We start from the raw sequence: 19,319 nt of genomic DNA on the forward strand, positions 1-19,319 counted from the left end.
GATGCGTAATATCTCTTGGTACTCTTGCACTCTTCGAAAGGGAAACGCCGAGTCCGCCACATCAAGGGCGATGTCACTCATTCTATGAATAGGCGTCTGTTAAAAAACAGTGTCCTCATTTTATTTTTCTTAATACATGGAAATTCCAAGTAGGCTTTATTGTCAACATGTCCTTTTTTAAATATAGCAATACAAATTTTTAATATGAATAAATTAGATTTATTAAATTTCGAAGAAATTGCCTTTTCAGTGTCATTGAATCAAACAGCCTAATCGGACGAAAAAGCAGAAAGATTTGCTTGTTAACTGACAACTTGCTATTGCAGTTTGGTCGCATTCGAAGAAAGGGAAATTTTCATCAATTTGAGGTACAATGAAGTAAAATTAAAAAGAAATTTCAATCTAGAATGTATGTCAGAGTTTTACGCAACATTCGATCCACTTTCTATTTTTGCAAGTAAAGAAGCTTTTGTTCAACGTCTTACAAGTAAACGGTATTGCAAACGTGGATTGGGCAATCGCACGCAGTCAACTTTCGTAGCAGCACTAGCGAAATTTCACCAAAATACTTGGCAATCCTGAATGACAATTGCTTACCCTCAATAACCTGGAATAACTGATCAGATCAAATCGCATTTCAATTGCGATTGTTGGTCGGTTAATCTTCAATTTTGGCTTGGACCAAACGAAAGCAAGCGGAAATTAAAGAAAGGGAATTCTTAACACCTCTGTCACTACAGGTCTATGGCTGTCTGCCTCAAATCCGAAAGTATCTATGAAGATCAATGTTTTGATGGGGACCCTTTTGTTTCTTTCACAAGTCGGTGATATATTTAGATACTATTGCGCCATATGGGTTCATGGGGTTTCCCCCAAAAGTGTTTAACGCCTTACTATAGGTGAATGGAGGATTGCCTCTTCTTTCTTTTGGTGGTACCTGTCGAAACCTGGAAAATTTTTTAGTCGTAAACCTCAAGTGGGTTATTGTTTCTCCAAGAGAAATGATAGTCCTTTTTCTCCAAAGATCCCCATTTCAAGACGTAAATGCCGTATAAGTAGTTAAAAGCAATTCAGCAAAAGGACTACATGATTTAAATAAAAATCAATAGAAAATAGCCTTGACAGTTCTGTAAAATTAGTGTGCAAGACTACAGTTAGCGCAGAAAAACAAAACGAACGCTGTTTGTGTGTCAGCGACTGTATAAAAGGTTGCACCGCAGTGTAGAAAGTGTGACACAAAATAGTTAAACTAGTTTACCAAGAAAGGAAATAAATAAATTCTATATTAAAATGAAACTGCTTAAAGTTTTTAACGAAACATTGATCACAATTTAGCAACGTACCCCACATAAACTCCAGACAGCAAGAAGCAGCAGGAGATTGATCATCCCGGTCTGGCTATTGGTGTCCCCCTAGGTCTTACGGTACGCTGCCAAAAGGCCACGAGTGTTGGCTAACGAAGAAATATTAATCCTAAACAGCGAATCAACAAACATATGGAAAAAAAGATTAGAAAATCTGGCCACAAAACACCAGGATTATTCATACGTATTTAATCCACAAAGGCATCGAAATATTATAAAATAATTAACGTTACAGGCCCTCTTCAGCTTGAAAAAGGAATAAACGCTCCAACGAAAAGAGTTAAAGCTGTCTTTCTTTCCGTAGGTTATGCAATCTCAAATAGCTTTAGGTATACCAATTATAAGGCTGATTCAATTCAAAGTGAACCTCCTCGCGTCAAGTTACCTTCAACATTCGAGTAACACGAACGATGAAGTAATGCAACTTCCTCCAGCGAAGTCGTGCGAGCCGAAAGTAACTGTACAAGACGTACAATTTATATGCCGCATATTCTAGCAGTGCTTCTGGTAAATCAGCAATTGACCTCTGCGCAATCTATCCTATTTTAAAAAGCGTGAATTTTAGCAGCGCACATTTTTTTTTTTGCTTGACTCCTAGTATGGCCCAATAAAAACAGGTTTCCTATGAACAGGTGACGACAATCTTATCTCAAGAAAAAAAAAAATGTTTAATGTATGAGACCACGATTTTCAATTCATTTTTAAAACAAGCATCACAAACGCCTATTTTCTGTGGTTGATTATTTGTTATGTCTCGAGGCCAAGAAAGACATTTGATACGATAGAAAATAAAATTACAGGAGCCTGATTTCTCCTCTTTTAATGAAAATTCGTGTATCCTGATTAAGCTGTCGTCATTCGATCCTGATGGATAAAAGCCTGATCATCCGGCACGGAATGAGGATGAACATCATAGCAGCCCGTTTTCCAAAATCTCTGCGTGAGTCACGTGTCATCAAGTATACCGTCCTGAATTCTCGTAGCCTACTGTAAAAGCATTTCTACGCACTTTTGTTTTCTTTTTTTTTTTACCTGTTCAAGGTTATAGCTTCAAGCGTGATGTAACGAAATTCGTTATCAGGTTGAAAACTTGCCATCTCAAATGGTCCAGTCAGTTTGATTCGCTAGTCGAAAGCACGCAGTCGACGCCAACGTGTCCGCTGTACAGAACGACGATTAGGTGTTATGAAACTAGTTAGCACTCGGGTTCAATGCAGTACGTAATGGCATGTGTCGGTGAAAAAGCACGAGAGAGCGAAACGGAGGGGTACGAAACAACAAACTAGATAGCTGTGGGGAGTGCGATAATAGAGAGTCGGAGTATAAGTGTGCAACGAGTGGTGATGTGGGGACTTCATTCGACAGTCACATGTTCGTCCCACCGGTTGTGGTAGTTTTTGTTTCTACTGAACCGGTCGTGGTGTGTGTCTCCTGTGTGTAACTAGACAAAACAGCCCCACACATCTTGCCATTAAAAGTTCGAACAGATATGAAATTGTTTGCCAATGCGTTGTGACTGAAAATTAATGTAAAAGTTCTTCTTGTCACCAGTCAACAGCCAAACAACAGGCCACATAGACGTTTCTTAATATTGTGCCGGTGAGGATTACATTAATCTTTTGTGGTGGATTGAGAGATTGTTTGGGAATTTTTTGTTTTTGTTTTTTTATACATGACCTTCGGACTGTGTGTTGTTTATGTAACATCATAAATCGGACAGCTTTCTAAAAACAGCGTTCATTGTAGGCAAGCTTTCCAGTACAATTCCATAGACTGTATTTTTGGTATTTCACTTAGATCGAAAATCAACGGTTGATACAAAACGTGCGTGACGTAACCGTTTTTCCGTTTCTTTTTCAAATCTTCATTCACAGGAAAGGAACAAAAGGACGAGAGCGGGAATGAAAACCGAGGCAGACTGGAAGTACTCGCCCGTCCTTTTATATCGGCCGGAAATTCATCCGTATGATTTTCCCAGGATGAAACCAAGTTTCCCGAAAACGAGAAGAGCACCTCAGGGGGAGGATTACCTTGTCAGCACGACAACATTATACTGCTGGCTGATTGGTAAGAAAATTGTAATCCATTCTTTTTTCCTTAAGAGCAGTAATGAGTAAGACGAATTGATGGCACACTTTTTGATATAAGCTTTTGTATTTTACCTGACATGCAGTCATACTGAGAGTAGCTTATAATCGTATAATGTCAAGGTTATGGTTTTATCCATTCCTCTACTTTGAGTTTGTTTGTTGATTACTACATTTGGTTGGTGTTTTGAGTACGTTTTGAATTAATCTTAAGATAAGTAAGACAAATGTAGTCAACGCTTATGACAGAATTTGTTTTTTAAAGCAGTCAAAGTGTGATGGACAACCTCACAAAGTGTGACATAACAAAAACGAGAAGTTTATTCGGGTCTAATCACATTACGACAGATTGTGCTCTGATAATTGTTATATAGGTGAACCTATTCACCTAGGACTGTGAACGAAGATGGCGAATCGATGCGGTGTTGATGTAGTTTGATACGTCGAAGCCAAAGTCTTCCCTTTAAATGTTACGCAAGAAAATTAAAAAGTAAATTTGGAGATTATAGAATCACGAGTCTCCCATCGTTTTCACTTGAAGAATCTAGGACAGGGCATCAACAATTTTCCGCCTTTTATTAAATGACTTCTTTTTGCCAGATGTGCGGGTATTACGCAGATTATTACGCAGATGTCAGTAAACGCAAAAAGTTTCACTTTGGTTTTGTGGTAATTTCATTTTATTGAACAAATTGTTTGCGCGTTTCACGGGGAAAAAATCTCCGTGAATTTAAAACTTTGTCGCTAGATGGCAATAGGTACACGGAGACGCGTATTTGGTTTAGCGAGGCGTAACATGTTTAGTTAATAACTTTAACAATTTCGTGCGTATTGCTGTTATTCAGTAGATGACTGTTGTCAAGGAGTTCGATCAAAGTATTCCTGTTGTCTATCCATCATTCCTCCTGTCTTGACATCTCAGTTTGATGACGCGCCTTTATTACGCGAAAACAAAAGCAAGAGGAAATGAATGAAAAAGACAACTGAACGACAAAATTGCCTTTTATACTAAGAATAGAGTCTTTATATTTGTTTAAATTTTTGGGCTAAACTAGCTTGACTTTGAACAATTATTTCCCACTATCGTTATTTTGGCCAATCAAAATTGACTTTCCCGTCAGCAGGTTTCCTAAACCAACGTGAGTTCAACTATGGTTAGCGCCACCATAATATTCTACTCAAGAAATTCATAAACAGTCAACTGGTATAATATTAACTATTAAAATTTTTTTGTTTTCATTTTATCGCTTTTCTTTTTCGCCGAAAACCTTGTTGCATTTGTTCGATTAAAAACTGGGAAATTCAATAAGTTTGCATATCAAAAATAATTAATGTTAGAAACGAAAAACAAAAAAACTGTTCTTCTAAATCTCATTATTTTTGAAATTTAAGGTGGACTAGGCGCGTTTGAAAGTGAGTTCAACTTGAAGAAGAGGGTGGGGGGGCGTTGTTATGGCGTTGGGTTTGTTTCCCTTTTTTACTGATTTTCCTGGGCAAAGAGCACGCACAGGTGAGCGTCAGACCCTACCATTTCGTAGTTGGCCTCGGGGTGTCTTTTGCGGCTCAGGTGAGTTCAAGGTTTTTGGAAACCGCTTGGTCTTTCGAGAATAAAGAAGAAGTGGAAGAAGGGGGAAAAGTCTGATGAGAAGACGTAAACCATTAAAACTGCCGCGCCTCTTTCTCAGTAACGTCCACCAAACATGAAAATCGAACCCCAATGATTAGATTTTTTTCCCCCTCGTAGACATAAACTTCCTCGACGTAAAAAAGCGTTGGTGTTAACATACGTAGCTTTGAAAAGTCGAAACAAAAGCTCTACAATTGAGACGACAAAGTTGACTCGAAATGGAGATTTTGACAGTAAAATTTGTCGCGTAGCCACCGTCACTTAATTATTTGGCCGCATCCCTTGAACTGTGAATGCCTTCCTCGTCCAACGCTCGATAGGAATCTTGGGTCCATTTTTATTTGTTTGTGGATGCCGAGGTGAAAATGTAACCTTGAGTCCCTGGCTAACCCAAACGATTTTCCAAAAACATGAAAAACTGACCAGAAAACATAAGCTTTTTCTTATGTTAGAAAAATACAACCCACCCCTCCACTGCATGTCCCCCAATTTCTTTTCTTTTTCAATTCTTCTCTGCTGAGCGGTGGCGCTGTCAGTCGCTCACGGACTCGATGGGGAGAGTGTATCGAAGGCATATTCAAACCTACCGGCAGTCGGTAGCTGAGGGTTCCAACGGTCGGTCGGGCGCTTAACTCGACTTTCTTGTCAAATCAAGTCGTCTCCCTCTTTTTTGTTTTGTTTTTTGGGTTATCTCTCTTTCTTGGTTTTTGTTTGTGTTCGTGTGTGCTTGTGAACTTTGTGTGTGTCTGCTCAAGTGTCTCGATTTCGGATTCAACAGACGTCTCGATTAATTAATATTAAAAAAGATAAAAACGTGCGACTTCAACATGCGTCGAGCCATCTGCAGTGGTAAGATCATCGTTTTGCGATAGCAATAGCGATAGCGTAACTGTACATCGCTAATTTGACATAAAATCGAATTCAGTCTCGAGTTGGGATTGAGGTTGATCATTCTCAAATCCTGCTGCGTTGGTTGCTGCATGTCTGCAACGATTACGTTTTAAAAACCCATATCCAATTACGACGATTCCAAATGTTTTATCAATCCAAATTTTTGTTGCTGCTTTCAGGAATCCTTGCTGTGAGCGCCATCCTCTTTATCGTGATGGGAATTTTGGTGACCATGTTCTTTTCCCAGATCATCGACAATTTTATTTACAAGGTAAACTTTTAACCACATATCAGCTGTTTGACGGTCGTCTGCTATGGCACTCTCGCCTGGTGTTTTACTATCTCCAACGACGAAACGGCGAGCATTTTTCTTTGTTTTCTGATGTCACGGTCCTTTCGTTTTTCAAACTACAAAAGAGTCTCAGAGAGGAAAGAGGAGATGCCAAAGAGAAAATAGGTCAACAGCTGAGAGACTGCCCAACTTTCACTCTAAAAAAAGCCAAGGGGAGAAGCTGGAGAAAAACTTTCTCTGTTTTGGGTGCCACCTTATCATGTTATCGGTCACAAATCGTAGTTCCAACGAGTCTTTTTTTTTTTTTTTTTAAGTCTTTATAATCTCTGTTGGTGTATAATCTCTTAGTGGAATTTCCTGTTGAACTGGTTAACAATAATTACGCGAGATCAAATAATTCAAAAGAATGACAAGCGTTGACCTCAATCAGACTTTCCCTTTTTTCGTATGCAATAATGAAATTGTCATCGTCATGATTGTATGCTTTTTTAAAAATTATTAACAGGAGCTGGTCTTGAAAGTTGGTGGCGAGACGTACGAAATGTGGCGCAAGCCACCCGTCGAGCCTCAAATGAAGGTTTATTTTTTCAACGTCACCAACCCGAGGGATTTCCTTCAAGGCGAGAAGCCTATTTTTCGCGAAATTGGGCCTTACGTGTACAAGTAAGCAAATTAAGCCTCTTTTATTTGCTCAATTCCCTCTCTCATTTGCCGTAAATAAAAAAACAAAACAAAAACACCTGTTGGATGGGTGGGTTTCATCACCTTGTACTACAATAACTGTTCCAAGGTCCTTGTTTCGTTCTCCCTGGTGGCTCGTAATTTGAAACGACAAAATTTCTCGTTGTCGGAAAACCTTATCCCCAGTAATATTACTACGAAATGCAGACGAAGTCTTGAGCGTTGACGATGTTACGCACGGAGGATGACGTACCACCGTCCAGGTGTTTTTTTGTGGGCGTACTATTTGCACATTTTAGTATGGGGAAATTTTGTGTTATGACGTCAAGGGCCATTTCGCCACGACTCAGATGTTGTTGTTTTTTTAAATAATTGAACCTGAAATTGACGGGTTTTTCCCTTTGACAATGGCAGCGAAAAATGGGAGAAGGTTAATTTCACCTGGCATCCAAACGGAACCGTCTCGTACCAGCCGACTAAAACCTTCTTCTTTAACCGGGAGCAGTCCTACGGCGATGAGTCTGATTTAGTGCAGACACTCAACATTCCACTCATCGTAAGTTCTCTTTTTTTTTACCCACATTTAATGTCCTTTTTTAAATGAATTTTTTTTTTTCATCTTTCTTTAAAAAACAAACAACAACCTGTCGTTTATCTCTGTGCCTTTGTGATACCAGTCTGCAGCGGATCAGATGAAATATGCCGTCAAGTTAACTCGTCTAGCTCTCGGCTCAATGTTAGGCGTCCTCAATCAAGAGACCTTCACCGTCCGCTCCGTTCGGGATCTCATGTGGGGCTACAACGACAGTCTCTTCAAGTTGGCCAAGGATGTGATGCCTCCCGAGAACGTTGTGCCCCACGATCTGTTTGGCCTCTTTGTTGGCGTATGTTACACATAATCATCACACATTTTTTTTTTTAAGAGACAACGGTTGATGACAAGTGGAACGTTATTTTTTTTTTTTACACAGAAAAATGGTTCGGCTGCCGACGGAGTTTTCACCATTTCTACTGGCGCCAAGTCGATGTCCAACTACGCCGCTATTGATAATTGGAACGGAATGACCAAGTTGCCGTTTTGGCAAGCGGACAAGTGTAACCGTATCGTCGGTACTGATGGAACGGCGTATCCGCCAGACTTGACACCCAACACCACCATCCACATGTTCAATCCCGAATTGTGCCGCAGCCTACCGCTCGTCTATCACAAGGACGTCGTTCACAACGGAGTCGCTGGTCAGTTACTTTTTCTTTTCTCAACCGCGTCATTTTTAAAGAAACACAGGCAAGGAAAATTGTTGTGTGTCGCGCTTGCTTGCGTTGGTTTTCTACATCTCATTTGTTTGTAACCTTCCAAGGCTACCGTTTCGGACCTCCGACCAACACATTCGATACGCCGGCCACAAATCCGGATAACGCTTGTTTTTGTCCACCTGGCACGATGGAACGTGATGGCAATTGCGGTACTCAAGGGCTATTCAACATAAGCTCATGCAAATTCGGTGCCCCCATGGCTATTTCCTGGCCCCATTTCCTTTACGGAGATCCAAAACTCCTTGAAAATGTCGAAGGATTATCTCCCGATCCAAACCGCCACGGCTTTTTCTTAGACTTTCAGCCGGTATTTTTCCTTTCTGTGAAAATCTGTCGCTTTGTTTTCAACAGATGTTTTGTTTTGTTTTTTTATTTCAAGAAATTGACAATCGCCATGTCGGCTAAAGCCCGGATGCAGATTAATCTCATGCTGTCAAAGGTAGAAGACATCAAACAGGTGGTTGGACTTCGTGAGATGGCGTTCCCGCTCTTTTGGTTTGAAACTGTAAGTGTAAAATGTCCCTCGACATCGATCTATGGTTGCTCATTTTGTTTTGTTTACGTTAACCGATTTTTATTTTGATAGGGAATTGATAAATTACCAGAAGATGTGAATCAAAAGCTAAAAATGGTGGCCGAGATGCCTGAAGCAGCTCGAGCGGGAATCTCTTACTCTATGTTCGGTTTGGGTGGCATTCTCCTCTTTTGCGTCGCCCTGATGATCTGGAAGCGGATGAAGAGCAAGTCTTATGGCGCTGGAGGTATGAACAACGCCGACGTCGAGTTTGAGAAGCGAACAGACGCCGTCACTGTTCACAAAACCAACGGGAAAAGTCGATCAGCAGAAGAGTCTACTGATCTGCCCCGATAGGTCTTCTCCCGGTCGATTTTGTATTTAAATCACTACACCTTTTTTTTTTTTTTGTTCATCGAGTTCCAATCGTTTTCTCGCTCATCTATGCCTTTCTTGTTTGTTTGTTTTATTTTTCTTCTCTTCACCTTTGCTATGTATTTTTTTTTCCTTTGTGGCCATTGCGTGTGTGTGAGTTGTACGTGGTGCCAAACGATTGACGCGGAGGCGTGTGTTTCGATTGTGACATTGGCGAATTATTATTGTTTTTTTCTGCTGTTTTCCCTTCTCACTGGATCAAACAATCATCACCATGTATCATATACTATATAGAATGGAAATATCCCGCTCACTATTTCTTTTTTTTTTATTGCCCCCATTTGTTTGTTTCAGTGGTTTTACTACTCCCATGTCTATCTTGTAGAGATTATCGCCCTATTGTATCCCCGCATGACAACATTCCTCAAAATTCTCTTTTGGGGACCCAAAAAAAAATAATTTGTGTTTTCCGATTGTTTTTCCATTCCCCCTTTTTTTTTTGTTGGAAATTCCTTTGCGCTCAAAAATTGCGTGCCTTTCATTTTGTTTTGCCAGTCCCGGGTTATTTTGTAGGTATAATCGTTCTTCTTTTCTTTATTTGTGACGCGCTCTCAAAACATATCTCGTAAATTTTGATGCGGATGAAAATTAATGATTCCTTCCCCCCCCCCCCAAGGACCCATGTTTGGATGTTCAGCAGCGTGAATGAGCAGAAGTGTTCCAACCGTTTCCTTTTTTTAAATGAAAATAAAAGAAAGAATTAAAAGAAATTGCAAGTTATTTTCTTTTTATGCAGCACAACGTTTCGCTTTCACTTTTCGGGTTGTTTGCAACTGTCACGATTGACGTGTCACCTTGGCTCTTCATTTTTTGTTGTTGAAATTATGAGACCCGCTATCTAACGCTTAAGGTTACCAACCGTGCGGATCCGAATCGGCATCGTGATCCAAATTGATTTCTCTCTTTTCGTGATAGCATACGAGAGAGCGTGAATCATTAACAGAGTTTGATGCAATCGTCTCATTTCACTTGTGCTTTTCATTAGCTCGAAACCGAAAATTAATCCCAATTTTGAAAACTATAGAAATTCACCACAAGTTTTTCCGTTGCAGCCGAAAAAACACAGCGGTCGTTTTGGTGTCGAGATATCGAATGACGCAATTGACTGAACTTGTCGGCAGGATGTGGAAGACGCGTAAACAAACCCTTTTTTTTTTTTTTACCCGAAAGGGTTTCTAGCAAGTCAAATTGCGTCCATTACGTACGCAGGCATTAGTTGTTCCGGTTCAATGACGAACCGCGTTTCCGGGCTACTTCATCGCCAATGGCGCGTATACTCATAATTCGTTTCGCTAGAACTGCGGGCGGTACTACATATCGCAATTCAGTCGTGACACGGAGGGGCATGAAAGTGAAATGTATGACTCATATGTTGTCAATTCTAGCACGAGGCAGACAAAATTGTAGCAATTACGCAAATATAAGAAAAGGAAAATATTTGTGTGGTACCCCACTACGAGGCCTTGAAAAAGAACCACAAATGACACAACCAAAATGTTATAAGATTGTTCTTTAGCAGAAGTAAAATCGAAAAGAATAAGTTCGTTGTCATAAGGTTTGAAATGATTAATTTTTAATGAGAAAGTATGGACGATTTTGCGCTGTTGCGGAGGAAAATGAATTTTAGATAACGTTGCGTCTTATTGCAATCTGTGTAACAAGGATGTTTTAGCTAAAATCGGAAAAAAGTCTATTCAATTATGCAGCGTGAATTGCAATTTTCGTGTTTAGATGTACTGCATGACCCCACTGTTTTGGCTATTTTCTTACTAACATGTTGAACATCTGTTAGATAAATTGAAGTGTAGGATTTTTGTTTAAGTCAAAATAATATCGTATTACAAAATATAGCCAATTCTGCCATTATACAAAAAAAGTATTGTCTGATAATTGACGACAGAGAACATTTGTCAGCATAAAAACATACAGTAGTAATTCAATTTAGGTGAATTCAGTTGTTCGAAATTTTATTTGCATCTTTTCAATGTAAGAAGTCAATAGAACAAAATTCCGCGCTGATGACGCATGGGGGGATTTTCTCTAAAATCTTAAGTAACAAATTGGCTCATAATAGGGAATGACGTAATGAATATGCGGGTAGCTAAACCAAACAAGCCGGGGTATTGGCGGGAGCGTTATTGCAAGCAACTCCCGTCACGTTGGTGAGGCTTTCCCACTGATTCGACTCGTTCCACACCTTTGATGAATTACAGTATTAAATATGTAAACAAACTTGGCAGCACAGCAGAATACAAGAATCGTGACTTGCGTTACCTTGTTGTAGATCAACCACGGAACAAAAGTCAGGGTAGGATCAAGGTTCAAGGTTTCTACACCGTAATCGTGAACTAAATTTTGTCCCTCAACGTCATTTTGGCAAGCATCGATCGGCGTGTAATCCAAGCCAGCCGATTCAGCGCACTATTAAAGCAAGCCAATTTTCTTTACCACACCCGTAAACAAAAATTTATTGTGTGGTATCGATAAAAATCAAACGCACCGATTTGCCAGAAATAGGTGCATCCATAAGGCACGTAGTGAAATTCAAAGCCTGTTTGTATTTTAATGCAGAAATTCCAATACCTATTGTTAATCATTTTTTATGGATCGAGTTACCTGAGTGACTGAAGGGCTGTACTTGATCCCGCACGCATGGAGAATATTGCCCCTACATTCCGCTGCCATTAAAATTAACGTCAATCGTATAAATCCTTTATGAGTATAAAAATCGTATGTACCTGCCCCGTGTTGGCATTCGAAATCCCATCCGCCTTCAGGATTGGAAACAAACTGAACAAATATTTTTGGGGTCAATAATTGCAGTTAAATTGTTATTATTAGTTTAAGTCATAATTACCGTAGCCTTTCCGAATGGAACCAATCTTAAATCGGTGAAAGTGGAAAGAGTTGGCCAGTTTGGATTCAACTGCGTCACAAGGAAATTGCGGCTGTCCGGGCAAAGCGATTCGTAATAAACATCCAATGTCATTCTTTCATCTGCTTTCGGCTTCATTCATTTGGGAAGATAAGAAATCTTATTTGATACTTTGCAAGATGTGCAACCAATAAACCAAAAACTAATTGGCATATAATTAGCGAGCATGTTTATTTTATGGGTTGAACACAGCTGCGCTTATACTTTATCGAGCATGAATAAAGGTATAAATAAATTCGGTCAAGGACAGAAACGGGATAAGTAAGCAAGTCAACCGAAAAGAAATCGATAGCATAAAGAAGAAAGTGTACGTAAAACACAATAAACTGCTATCACGTCTCGCTTCAACACGGAATTCATCATTGGTGAAGTCACACAAAAATTTATGATTAAGCAACTGTGGCTGCGTACGTTAGTCGTAAGGGAATGTTTAGATTGTTGATGGTTGCTTAACCGAATGTAAAATATCTATAACTTGGATAAGACAAACTCGCAGTTTTTAACGGGCATTACAACTGACCATTTTTGGGATTGCTGACTCAACACTTTTGCATAATGTTCTATAATGGTAAAGCTGTCTACAGCCACAGCTGTGTGACAATTCAAGTTTTGAACTGTTCATAATAAACTCTATGACACCAATAAAACAACCGCAAGCACAAAAAATTCACGCCTTTTTTAGACCGTTAATTGTGGGATCTACTGTCGCGTTACAACTTTTTCAAACCGAATATTCGTTTAACATTACCTGAGGGGCTCCATGAATGGCACAGATCAGTGCGAATCCAACAGCTAGACGTGACAACATTTTTTCCTTTTTATTTGTTAAAACTTGGGAGACTCAAAACAATCGAATTCGTGGGGTTCGACTCAGCAAAAGACTCGTACTTCAAACGACAATAGAAACACAAGTTAAGCAGACAGTCTTAATATACCATAAGATAAAAAGAGATTGTGCGTTCGATATCAAGACTCTGAGCAATGTATCCACATTAGACCTTTGAACCTGACGCAATCAGTGCCGTGTGAACTTTTGATTTTCTAATGGGATCGAGTGGTTAAATTTGGTTCTATAATACAAGTAAGGTAAAGGTAATAATTGATTGTGATGAGCATCTTGTCCGAACCTGCCCAATAGTAATTCACTTTCACGATGAAAAAGTAAATTTGCTTTTGGTGAATACAACATAATCTATGGAAAAGAAAGGAAAACTTGTTTTCAAAATGGGGAAAACCACGACGGATTTGGCAAACGTGTTGTGAAACCATCAAGAACGAGTTGAAATGACAAGAACAGTCTACTGTGTATGGAAGCGAGTTTATAAACGCAGGTGATGCACTCCATGTTTGGGACTAAACGTAATGGTTTAGTTGATTTCGTTTTGTTGGGCAATGGACAATCCAGGTTTCTGTAGAAAATCAATTGACAAAGAACTTCTACACCTCCCAACGTCCAAATTAATTTAAAAGGAACTATGGCCGAGGTTTGTCACTCAATATTTCATTCAAAAATCAATGTCACCGTCACGCATGGACTTGCGACTTTGTAGTGTTTAATGCAAGTCATCTCATTTCAAAAGTGATTCGACACTTTTAGTAGAAAGTATAGAACAACTGTGCCGGACTTCAGAAGTCGATCAAAATTTAGGAGAGGAAATTTAATTAAATGAAAATGAGGAGACACCCTGAAATTCCTGTTTGAGCCTTTAGTTTTTTTTTTTTTTTAGTTTTTCAGCAATGACGGCAAGGGCATCCTATTCTGAAAATAAGAGAAAGTCACGTTAAACTATGCAAATTTATTTTCGTGCTGTATAATGTATGCATTTGTTTTTCTTAGGCAAAGACATGCTTTGAAAAATGTTTTTTCTCCACCAGTGTCTATAACAGCTGTGTAGTTAACACAGTGAAAGGTGATTTATCTCCATGAAGTAACATGGGTCGGACCTTAGACAATCAAACAACACAAGAAAATGAGTTATCCATTATTTCGTTTTTTGTGGCCAAGACTTGCCGGCCGTGTTTGAAATCTGTTTACGTAATAGCTCAGTAATAGTGCATAATTCAGAAAGGTTCGACTAAATCTCATCGTAGCCTATTAGTGATGTTTTAAACACTATTAAACATCAGGAGAATGTAGCTATTGTTGAAAACCACCTTGCCCGAAGAAAGTGTAACGATAGGTTCTACTTTATCGGATCAAAATATACCTTACGTAGGCCTATAAAAATGGCATAGCTTTACGTTCACTAATGTGCACTTGAATTAGCTATGAACAACTTACTAAATCAAATAGGAATAAAAATTAGAAACTATGATCGCGCACTGTTTTCTAAAAGATTTGGATCAGAGCAAAAACAAGTTTTATTAACGATATAAACTCCATTTGCAAATGCTGATCCCTAAAGAATCTAATGCACTTCAGTCTACACTGTATTGAAGTTGAATAAATTTGGAAGAAACCAGCCAACGGAATGTGAACCAAACAAAAAGTAATGATCTTGCAAAGAGATTTACCTAGAGACCATTCGAAAGGCAGGCAGGTGCACTGAACCCGCTATGTGTGCAAGCAACACTTCTGACATTAGAGAGACTGTTCCATTGCTTAGAATCGTCGAAAACCTGTTGTAGTTACAAAATTTCTAAATTTTAGACTGCTTGAAGTAAAATTTTGATTTTTAAGTAAAATGTATAAGTTTTCACCTTATCGTACACCACCCAGGGAACGAACGTCAAAGTCGGCTGTAGACTTAAAGTCTCCATTCCATGAACTTGGACCAAATTTTGACCTTCCACGCTCTTGTGACATACGTCAATTGGAGTAAAATCCATACCGGCTAGTTCAGCACACTATCGAAACAATAATCAAAATTATAACAATTTAATTACAGGTAAGAAAAAATCCGTAACGTACCTGAGCTCCAGAGGTAGGTGCTCTCATCAGACAAGACGTGAAACTCAAAGCCTGTTTGTGTGTGTTGAAATTGCATTTAATTGGTTCTTTTCGAAGTGGTAGCCAATTTTTTTAGATTTACCTGAGTGGAATCTTTGCTGTACTTGATACCACAGGCGTGAAGGATGTTACCATTGCATTCGGCGGGACCATGTTGGCAGTTGAACGACCATCCACCCGATGAACTCCGTGAGAACTGCAAATCAACAATAGGTCGTTAACACGAACACCTGGGGTTATTGTATAAATATAACGGAGCAACGTACGCTGGATTTGCCAAAAGGAATCAATCTCAAATTGACAAAGGTCGAAAGAGTCTTCCATTGAGGGGCTAATTGATTCACCAAGAAATTACGGCTGTCCGGGCACAGAGATTCGTAGTAGACGTCCACATTCGTTCGTCCACCGTTTACAAGCTATTGAAACATCAAAACATTATCAACGTAGTCACGACAGAAATTTAAATCCCAAAATGTCAACTAGATAAATTGAGCTATGTGGGAACGTAAATTCCATCGGCTGGAATGGAGAGGAAACACAAAAATATCTGAAAGCATCGGTGAAACAAATATTTTTGGTTTCTTTCGTCATTGAGGAATGCGTCCGAGATTGATGAATTTCTTCAAGCTAATTTAACTATTTCCACCACTTCCAAACATTCTATCGTCAAGGTAGTTTTTCAATGTCGTTGTGCATTTATTTCCAGGAGGAAGGAGTATTGACCTTGAGAGTCTTGCCTTTCCCTGTAGCCTTTCTACACTCTTTTGTTTGCTTTTTCATTCGTTGCTTTCGGGAATAATTTAACTGTAGGGCGTGCACCGTTGGTAGAAGTTATTAGACAGATATCTCCCAAAATTCGATCAAATCAAACAACGTGATTTAAACTAAAAACAATGCCATATGTTTACCTCGGCAGTGGCGACGATGCTGAAGCACAGCAGTGCAGATACAACCAAAGACTTGAACATTTCTGCAATCAGGAAACTTGTCTCGAAAAGTTAGATTTCCAGCACTGACTGCTAAACACGTCCACTCTCTCCCGGAACTTGCTAAGCAATGTCCACATTTTCAGCTACGCAAACGACCAAGGTTATTATTGTTATACCCTTTCTTTTCACTTCCATGATCAAACAGGTCTGTTGGAGTGAGAGTCGTGGCAGCTGTAGGTGTTTCGCGCGTACAACGGAAATTGGACGACTAGGCGAAGGGTCGTTAATATTTTACTACTAGCCCAAAGAAACAAAAACGACTTCTCTTCGTTTCGTTCGATTCAGTTATTAATTGAAACTAGAGCAAAGCCATTATTGTTCTTTTTTCCCCAGGTGATCTAGGCTAACGGATAGGCGCAACGACATGGGCGTTAATATTTCAAATGTGCCCGACTTCCTGGTTAAAAACGCCTGGTCTACTTTAAATTCATAGGGCATAGAATACGAACGCGGTGCGACCCACTTAAGAATCAAATAGCTACTGGCTACTTTGATCTTATTTCACAGAATGTAACAAGGAGACGTGTGTTTCTTCCACCCCATTGTAAAAATAAGAATAATATAACAAGAACGTATGGTACAGAAAAACTGCCATTAGTCAGAATGATCCTCTTCGTCATCATTTGAATCGTTGAAAGGAAGATCGGGAAGTTGGATGTTGCTAAGCAAATCACGCATGGCTGCAACTAAGGTAGCGACACTCTGTTGTAAATTGGCACCGGCGCCCTCTGCAGCTATTTCATCTTCTTCTTGTAATTCCACGTTGGCTCGGGGAGGCCTGCCATCATGTAACACATGGACCTAACATATTTAGATTTGTAATCAATGTAACGCAAATACCTGCCAGGCTGTCGCTGAACGGCTGGCTGATTATTAACTACTTCTTGTGGATTAAAGCCGGGCAACAACGAGCGAAAGAAGGAACTGATCAAGCCTCCTTCCAATTGGCTAGCGGCTGTAACGTTGTTGGTACCTCGGCTTGGTCTTGTATAGCTCGACACCGATTCTACAGGCGGTAACGGATCAAAGGACATGACCGCACCCGCCTCTGCCAATTCCTGTGTTTTTTTGTTTTGTTTTTTAATTCGATGAATAAATTACAACCTGCTTTCCATATTCAGACGGGTAAGAAAATCTATTCGAATTTTTTTTTGAACCTGGGGTAGCGTGGCTGTAGCATCCTTGATATCTGACAGAAGAATATGACGGTAGATATTTCTCGGCGTTCCCTGATAACGTTTTTTGCGCTTTTCCTCAAAATCTTGGGCGATAGATGGCTGGCGATCGACCTCATTTAAACAATTGTTGGCGTTTCGTTCTAGCTATTGTTTTTCAAAAGTAAATTTCATCAATAAATGAACCATAAAAATGGTAATCTCCATAGTACCCAAGGAAGTAGTTCGGCATCCTTCCAGAGATGAAACGAACGCCCAACGTAAAGTTGAATTAAATTGTTTAACGACGGCGAATGGCTAAAAAGATGGAAAACAATAAAAGGTTTTATTTCATAAAATGTTGAATGTTAATGTTTTAGTTATAGTTCACATACCTAAATGGTGTTGCTGGTGAAAAGTATTCATGTTTGATAACCCTACTGTTAGCTTGTATGGAACACTTATCCAACAAAGGTACCAATACGCCTGGAAACATTAACAGAGCCTGTTTAAGGAAATCATCTGCAAGCGCAAGGCTTTTTGGGTCGGTTTTCGAATTATAGAAATGTGCCAAAGCAATGCCGAAAGCCATGTTGGGAAGCTGAGAAAGGTTCTTTTTGGATTCGAACGCTCTAAAGAAGTCAATAAACCACAAATATTCGCCGGCTTTAATGGCGTAAAAGTCCATCATCAGAATAACAGCTAAAGGATCGGAGTCCAGATCTAAAGTATAGAGCAGTTTGCAAAACTCTAAAGCTGTTCGGTAGCAGCCACGCAGGCCGATGGAAACCAGGTGTTTGAATATGGCCAAGAATAACGCCCTTAAAATTAAAAATGCCTTGAATTTGAGGAGAAAGATAATGAATTGTTGGTCGTTACCTGTTTTCCTGTTGCTTATATTCAAGGCGACAATTTCCAGATGCCAAATTAAAAGATGGATGGAAAGCACTCTCGAGAATGTACAAGGCTCTTTCAATAAGTTCTGTTGCCATTTGTGGGTCCTCACTCATCCGACATATGTCTGAGAGCTGGATCAATGAATCTATGTGGTATGGATACATATTCACAAGGGCTACTATATTGGCGGGATTCAACGAGCTGACGGCGTCCCAGAAATCGTATTGGATTTGCCGATACTCTTTGTTGTGCTCATATTTAAAATAAAAACAACCATCCTTTGTGTGATCCAGACTCATTGAAAGACCTAATAGGAAAAAAAACTATGACATTTGGCAGGTGATAAAATCAAAATTAACAACACACCTGTTTTCCTAATTTGGGACCAGTTATCTTTGGCATTAATTAGCCAGGTTGATTTCACATAGGCTCTACCTCTGGCCTTCTTTTTTTGTGCTGAAACAACAACTCTGCTGCCAAAAATCTTTTTTAACTCATTGTCAGAATTAAGATTTTTCTGCTCTAGACTGAGGACATTTTTAACAGGAGATGGTTTACAGACTGGTAGTCCATGGCCATTCAAAGGTGTTTCATTAACCAGGAACTCATCATCCAAGTCTTCACCATCTTCATCCGGTTGCACATTTTGCTTCTTCTTCTTTTTAGACTTTTGTTTTGGCTTAGTTCCGGTTTGCACGATATGTGGAGTATCTTCTTCTGATTCATCATAGGATGGTACTTCTTCAACACTTTCTCTATCTGAATCTTCACCTTCATGTAACTAAAATATTGCGCAATTAGTCGAGCATTTTCACACTGCAAGAAAACAAAAAAGTAGTTTACATACTAAATCGAACATATTGACAGCAGACTTCTTTTTTCGGTTTCCGTTGACATTTCTAATGGAAGATGCATCTTCAATCTCTTCTTCTTCTAATAGAAGGCTAGAGGCCAATGTCGATAGCCCGTCCTTTCCACCATGAATTTTACGAAGTTGCCTGTTGGACATTTTCCCCAAAACCAAGCAGAATAACAAGAAAAGCTCCAATTATAGTTTTCGGGTTGACCGTGGTGTATTTTGGGTTTTAAGCCCACGTAATCGTCTGCATGCTGTAAACCATCTAGCGGTCAAAAGTGAACTTAGTGTTATAAAATTTTGGAAAGGATTTTTTTTTTATAAAAGTGACTT

The 19,319-nt window shown here is 39.4% G+C and overlaps 3 protein-coding genes across 4 annotated transcripts; 1 reads left to right on the forward strand and 2 right to left on the reverse strand.

Annotated features, from left to right (window-relative positions):
- The first annotated feature begins 2,752 nt into the window (after window positions 1–2,752).
- LOC116916682 (scavenger receptor class B member 1) lies at window positions 2,753–9,915 on the forward strand. Of its 2 annotated transcripts, XM_045169483.1 has the most exons (10): window positions 2,753–2,963; window positions 3,239–3,431; window positions 6,149–6,240; window positions 6,767–6,924; window positions 7,357–7,498; window positions 7,620–7,826; window positions 7,914–8,178; window positions 8,301–8,563; window positions 8,636–8,761; window positions 8,843–9,915. In XM_045169483.1, the coding sequence occupies exons 2-10, from the start codon at window positions 3,266–3,268 to the stop codon at window positions 9,125–9,127; spliced, it is 1,704 nt and encodes a 567-aa protein (XP_045025418.1). In that variant the 5' UTR covers window positions 2,753–2,963; window positions 3,239–3,265; the 3' UTR covers window positions 9,128–9,915. The 2 variants fall into 2 exon arrangements, with proteins under 2 accessions (XP_045025418.1, XP_032777879.2); XM_032921988.2 differs by lacking the exons at window positions 2,753–2,963; window positions 3,239–3,431 and adding an exon at window positions 5,655–5,927.
- Window positions 9,916–11,155: 1,240 nt separating this feature from the next.
- LOC116916760 (GILT-like protein 1) lies at window positions 11,156–13,048 on the reverse strand. The gene is made up of 7 exons (XM_045169492.1): window positions 12,889–13,048; window positions 12,063–12,212; window positions 11,944–11,995; window positions 11,822–11,883; window positions 11,706–11,756; window positions 11,480–11,626; window positions 11,156–11,402 (listed from the first exon to the last, which is right to left on the reverse strand). Exons 1-7 carry the CDS (start codon window positions 12,946–12,948, stop codon window positions 11,307–11,309), a joined length of 618 nt encoding a protein of 205 aa, XP_045025427.1. The 5' UTR covers window positions 12,949–13,048; the 3' UTR covers window positions 11,156–11,306.
- Window positions 13,049–14,483: 1,435 nt separating this feature from the next.
- On the reverse strand, window positions 14,484–19,229 carry LOC116915308 (transcription factor 25). The gene is made up of 14 exons (XM_032920393.2): window positions 18,978–19,229; window positions 18,497–18,911; window positions 18,113–18,437; window positions 17,629–18,054; window positions 17,467–17,551; window positions 17,237–17,401; window positions 16,920–17,137; window positions 16,677–16,857; window positions 15,999–16,088; window positions 15,357–15,506; window positions 15,173–15,286; window positions 15,052–15,102; window positions 14,841–14,987; window positions 14,484–14,759 (listed from the first exon to the last, which is right to left on the reverse strand). The coding sequence occupies exons 1-14, from the start codon at window positions 19,137–19,139 to the stop codon at window positions 14,655–14,657; spliced, it is 2,634 nt and encodes an 877-aa protein (XP_032776284.1). The 5' UTR covers window positions 19,140–19,229; the 3' UTR covers window positions 14,484–14,654.
- Between the last annotated feature and the right edge of the window lie 90 nt (window positions 19,230–19,319).

Source organism: Daphnia magna, linkage group LG2, assembly GCF_020631705.1.
Source record: "Daphnia magna isolate NIES linkage group LG2, ASM2063170v1.1, whole genome shotgun sequence".
NCBI classification, from domain to species: Eukaryota; Metazoa; Arthropoda; class Branchiopoda; order Diplostraca; family Daphniidae; genus Daphnia; species Daphnia magna.

Coding starts and splice junctions, on each gene's coding strand:
- LOC116916682 (XM_045169483.1), top strand. CDS start 3,266: ATGAAAACCGAGGCAGACTGGAAGTACTCGCCCGTCCTTTTATATCGG. Junction 8,179..8,300: donor CGTTCACAACGGAGTCGCTG/GTCAGTTACTTT, acceptor TAACCTTCCAAG/GCTACCGTTTCGGACCTCCG. Junction 8,762..8,842: donor CGCTCTTTTGGTTTGAAACT/GTAAGTGTAAAA, acceptor TTATTTTGATAG/GGAATTGATAAATTACCAGA.
- LOC116915308 (XM_032920393.2), bottom strand. CDS start 19,139: ATGTCCAACAGGCAACTTCGTAAAATTCATGGTGGAAAGGACGGGCTA. Junction 17,552..17,628: donor TCACCAGCAACACCATTTAG/GTATGTGAACTA, acceptor CCATCTTTTTAG/CCATTCGCCGTCGTTAAACA. Junction 17,138..17,236: donor CTACAGCCACGCTACCCCAG/GTTCAAAAAAAA, acceptor AAAAAAACACAG/GAATTGGCAGAGGCGGGTGC.
- LOC116916760 (XM_045169492.1), bottom strand. CDS start 12,948: ATGTTGTCACGTCTAGCTGTTGGATTCGCACTGATCTGTGCCATTCAT. Junction 11,757..11,821: donor ACAGCCCTTCAGTCACTCAG/GTAACTCGATCC, acceptor AAATACAAACAG/GCTTTGAATTTCACTACGTG. Junction 11,403..11,479: donor CGTGGTTGATCTACAACAAG/GTAACGCAAGTC, acceptor AATTCATCAAAG/GTGTGGAACGAGTCGAATCA.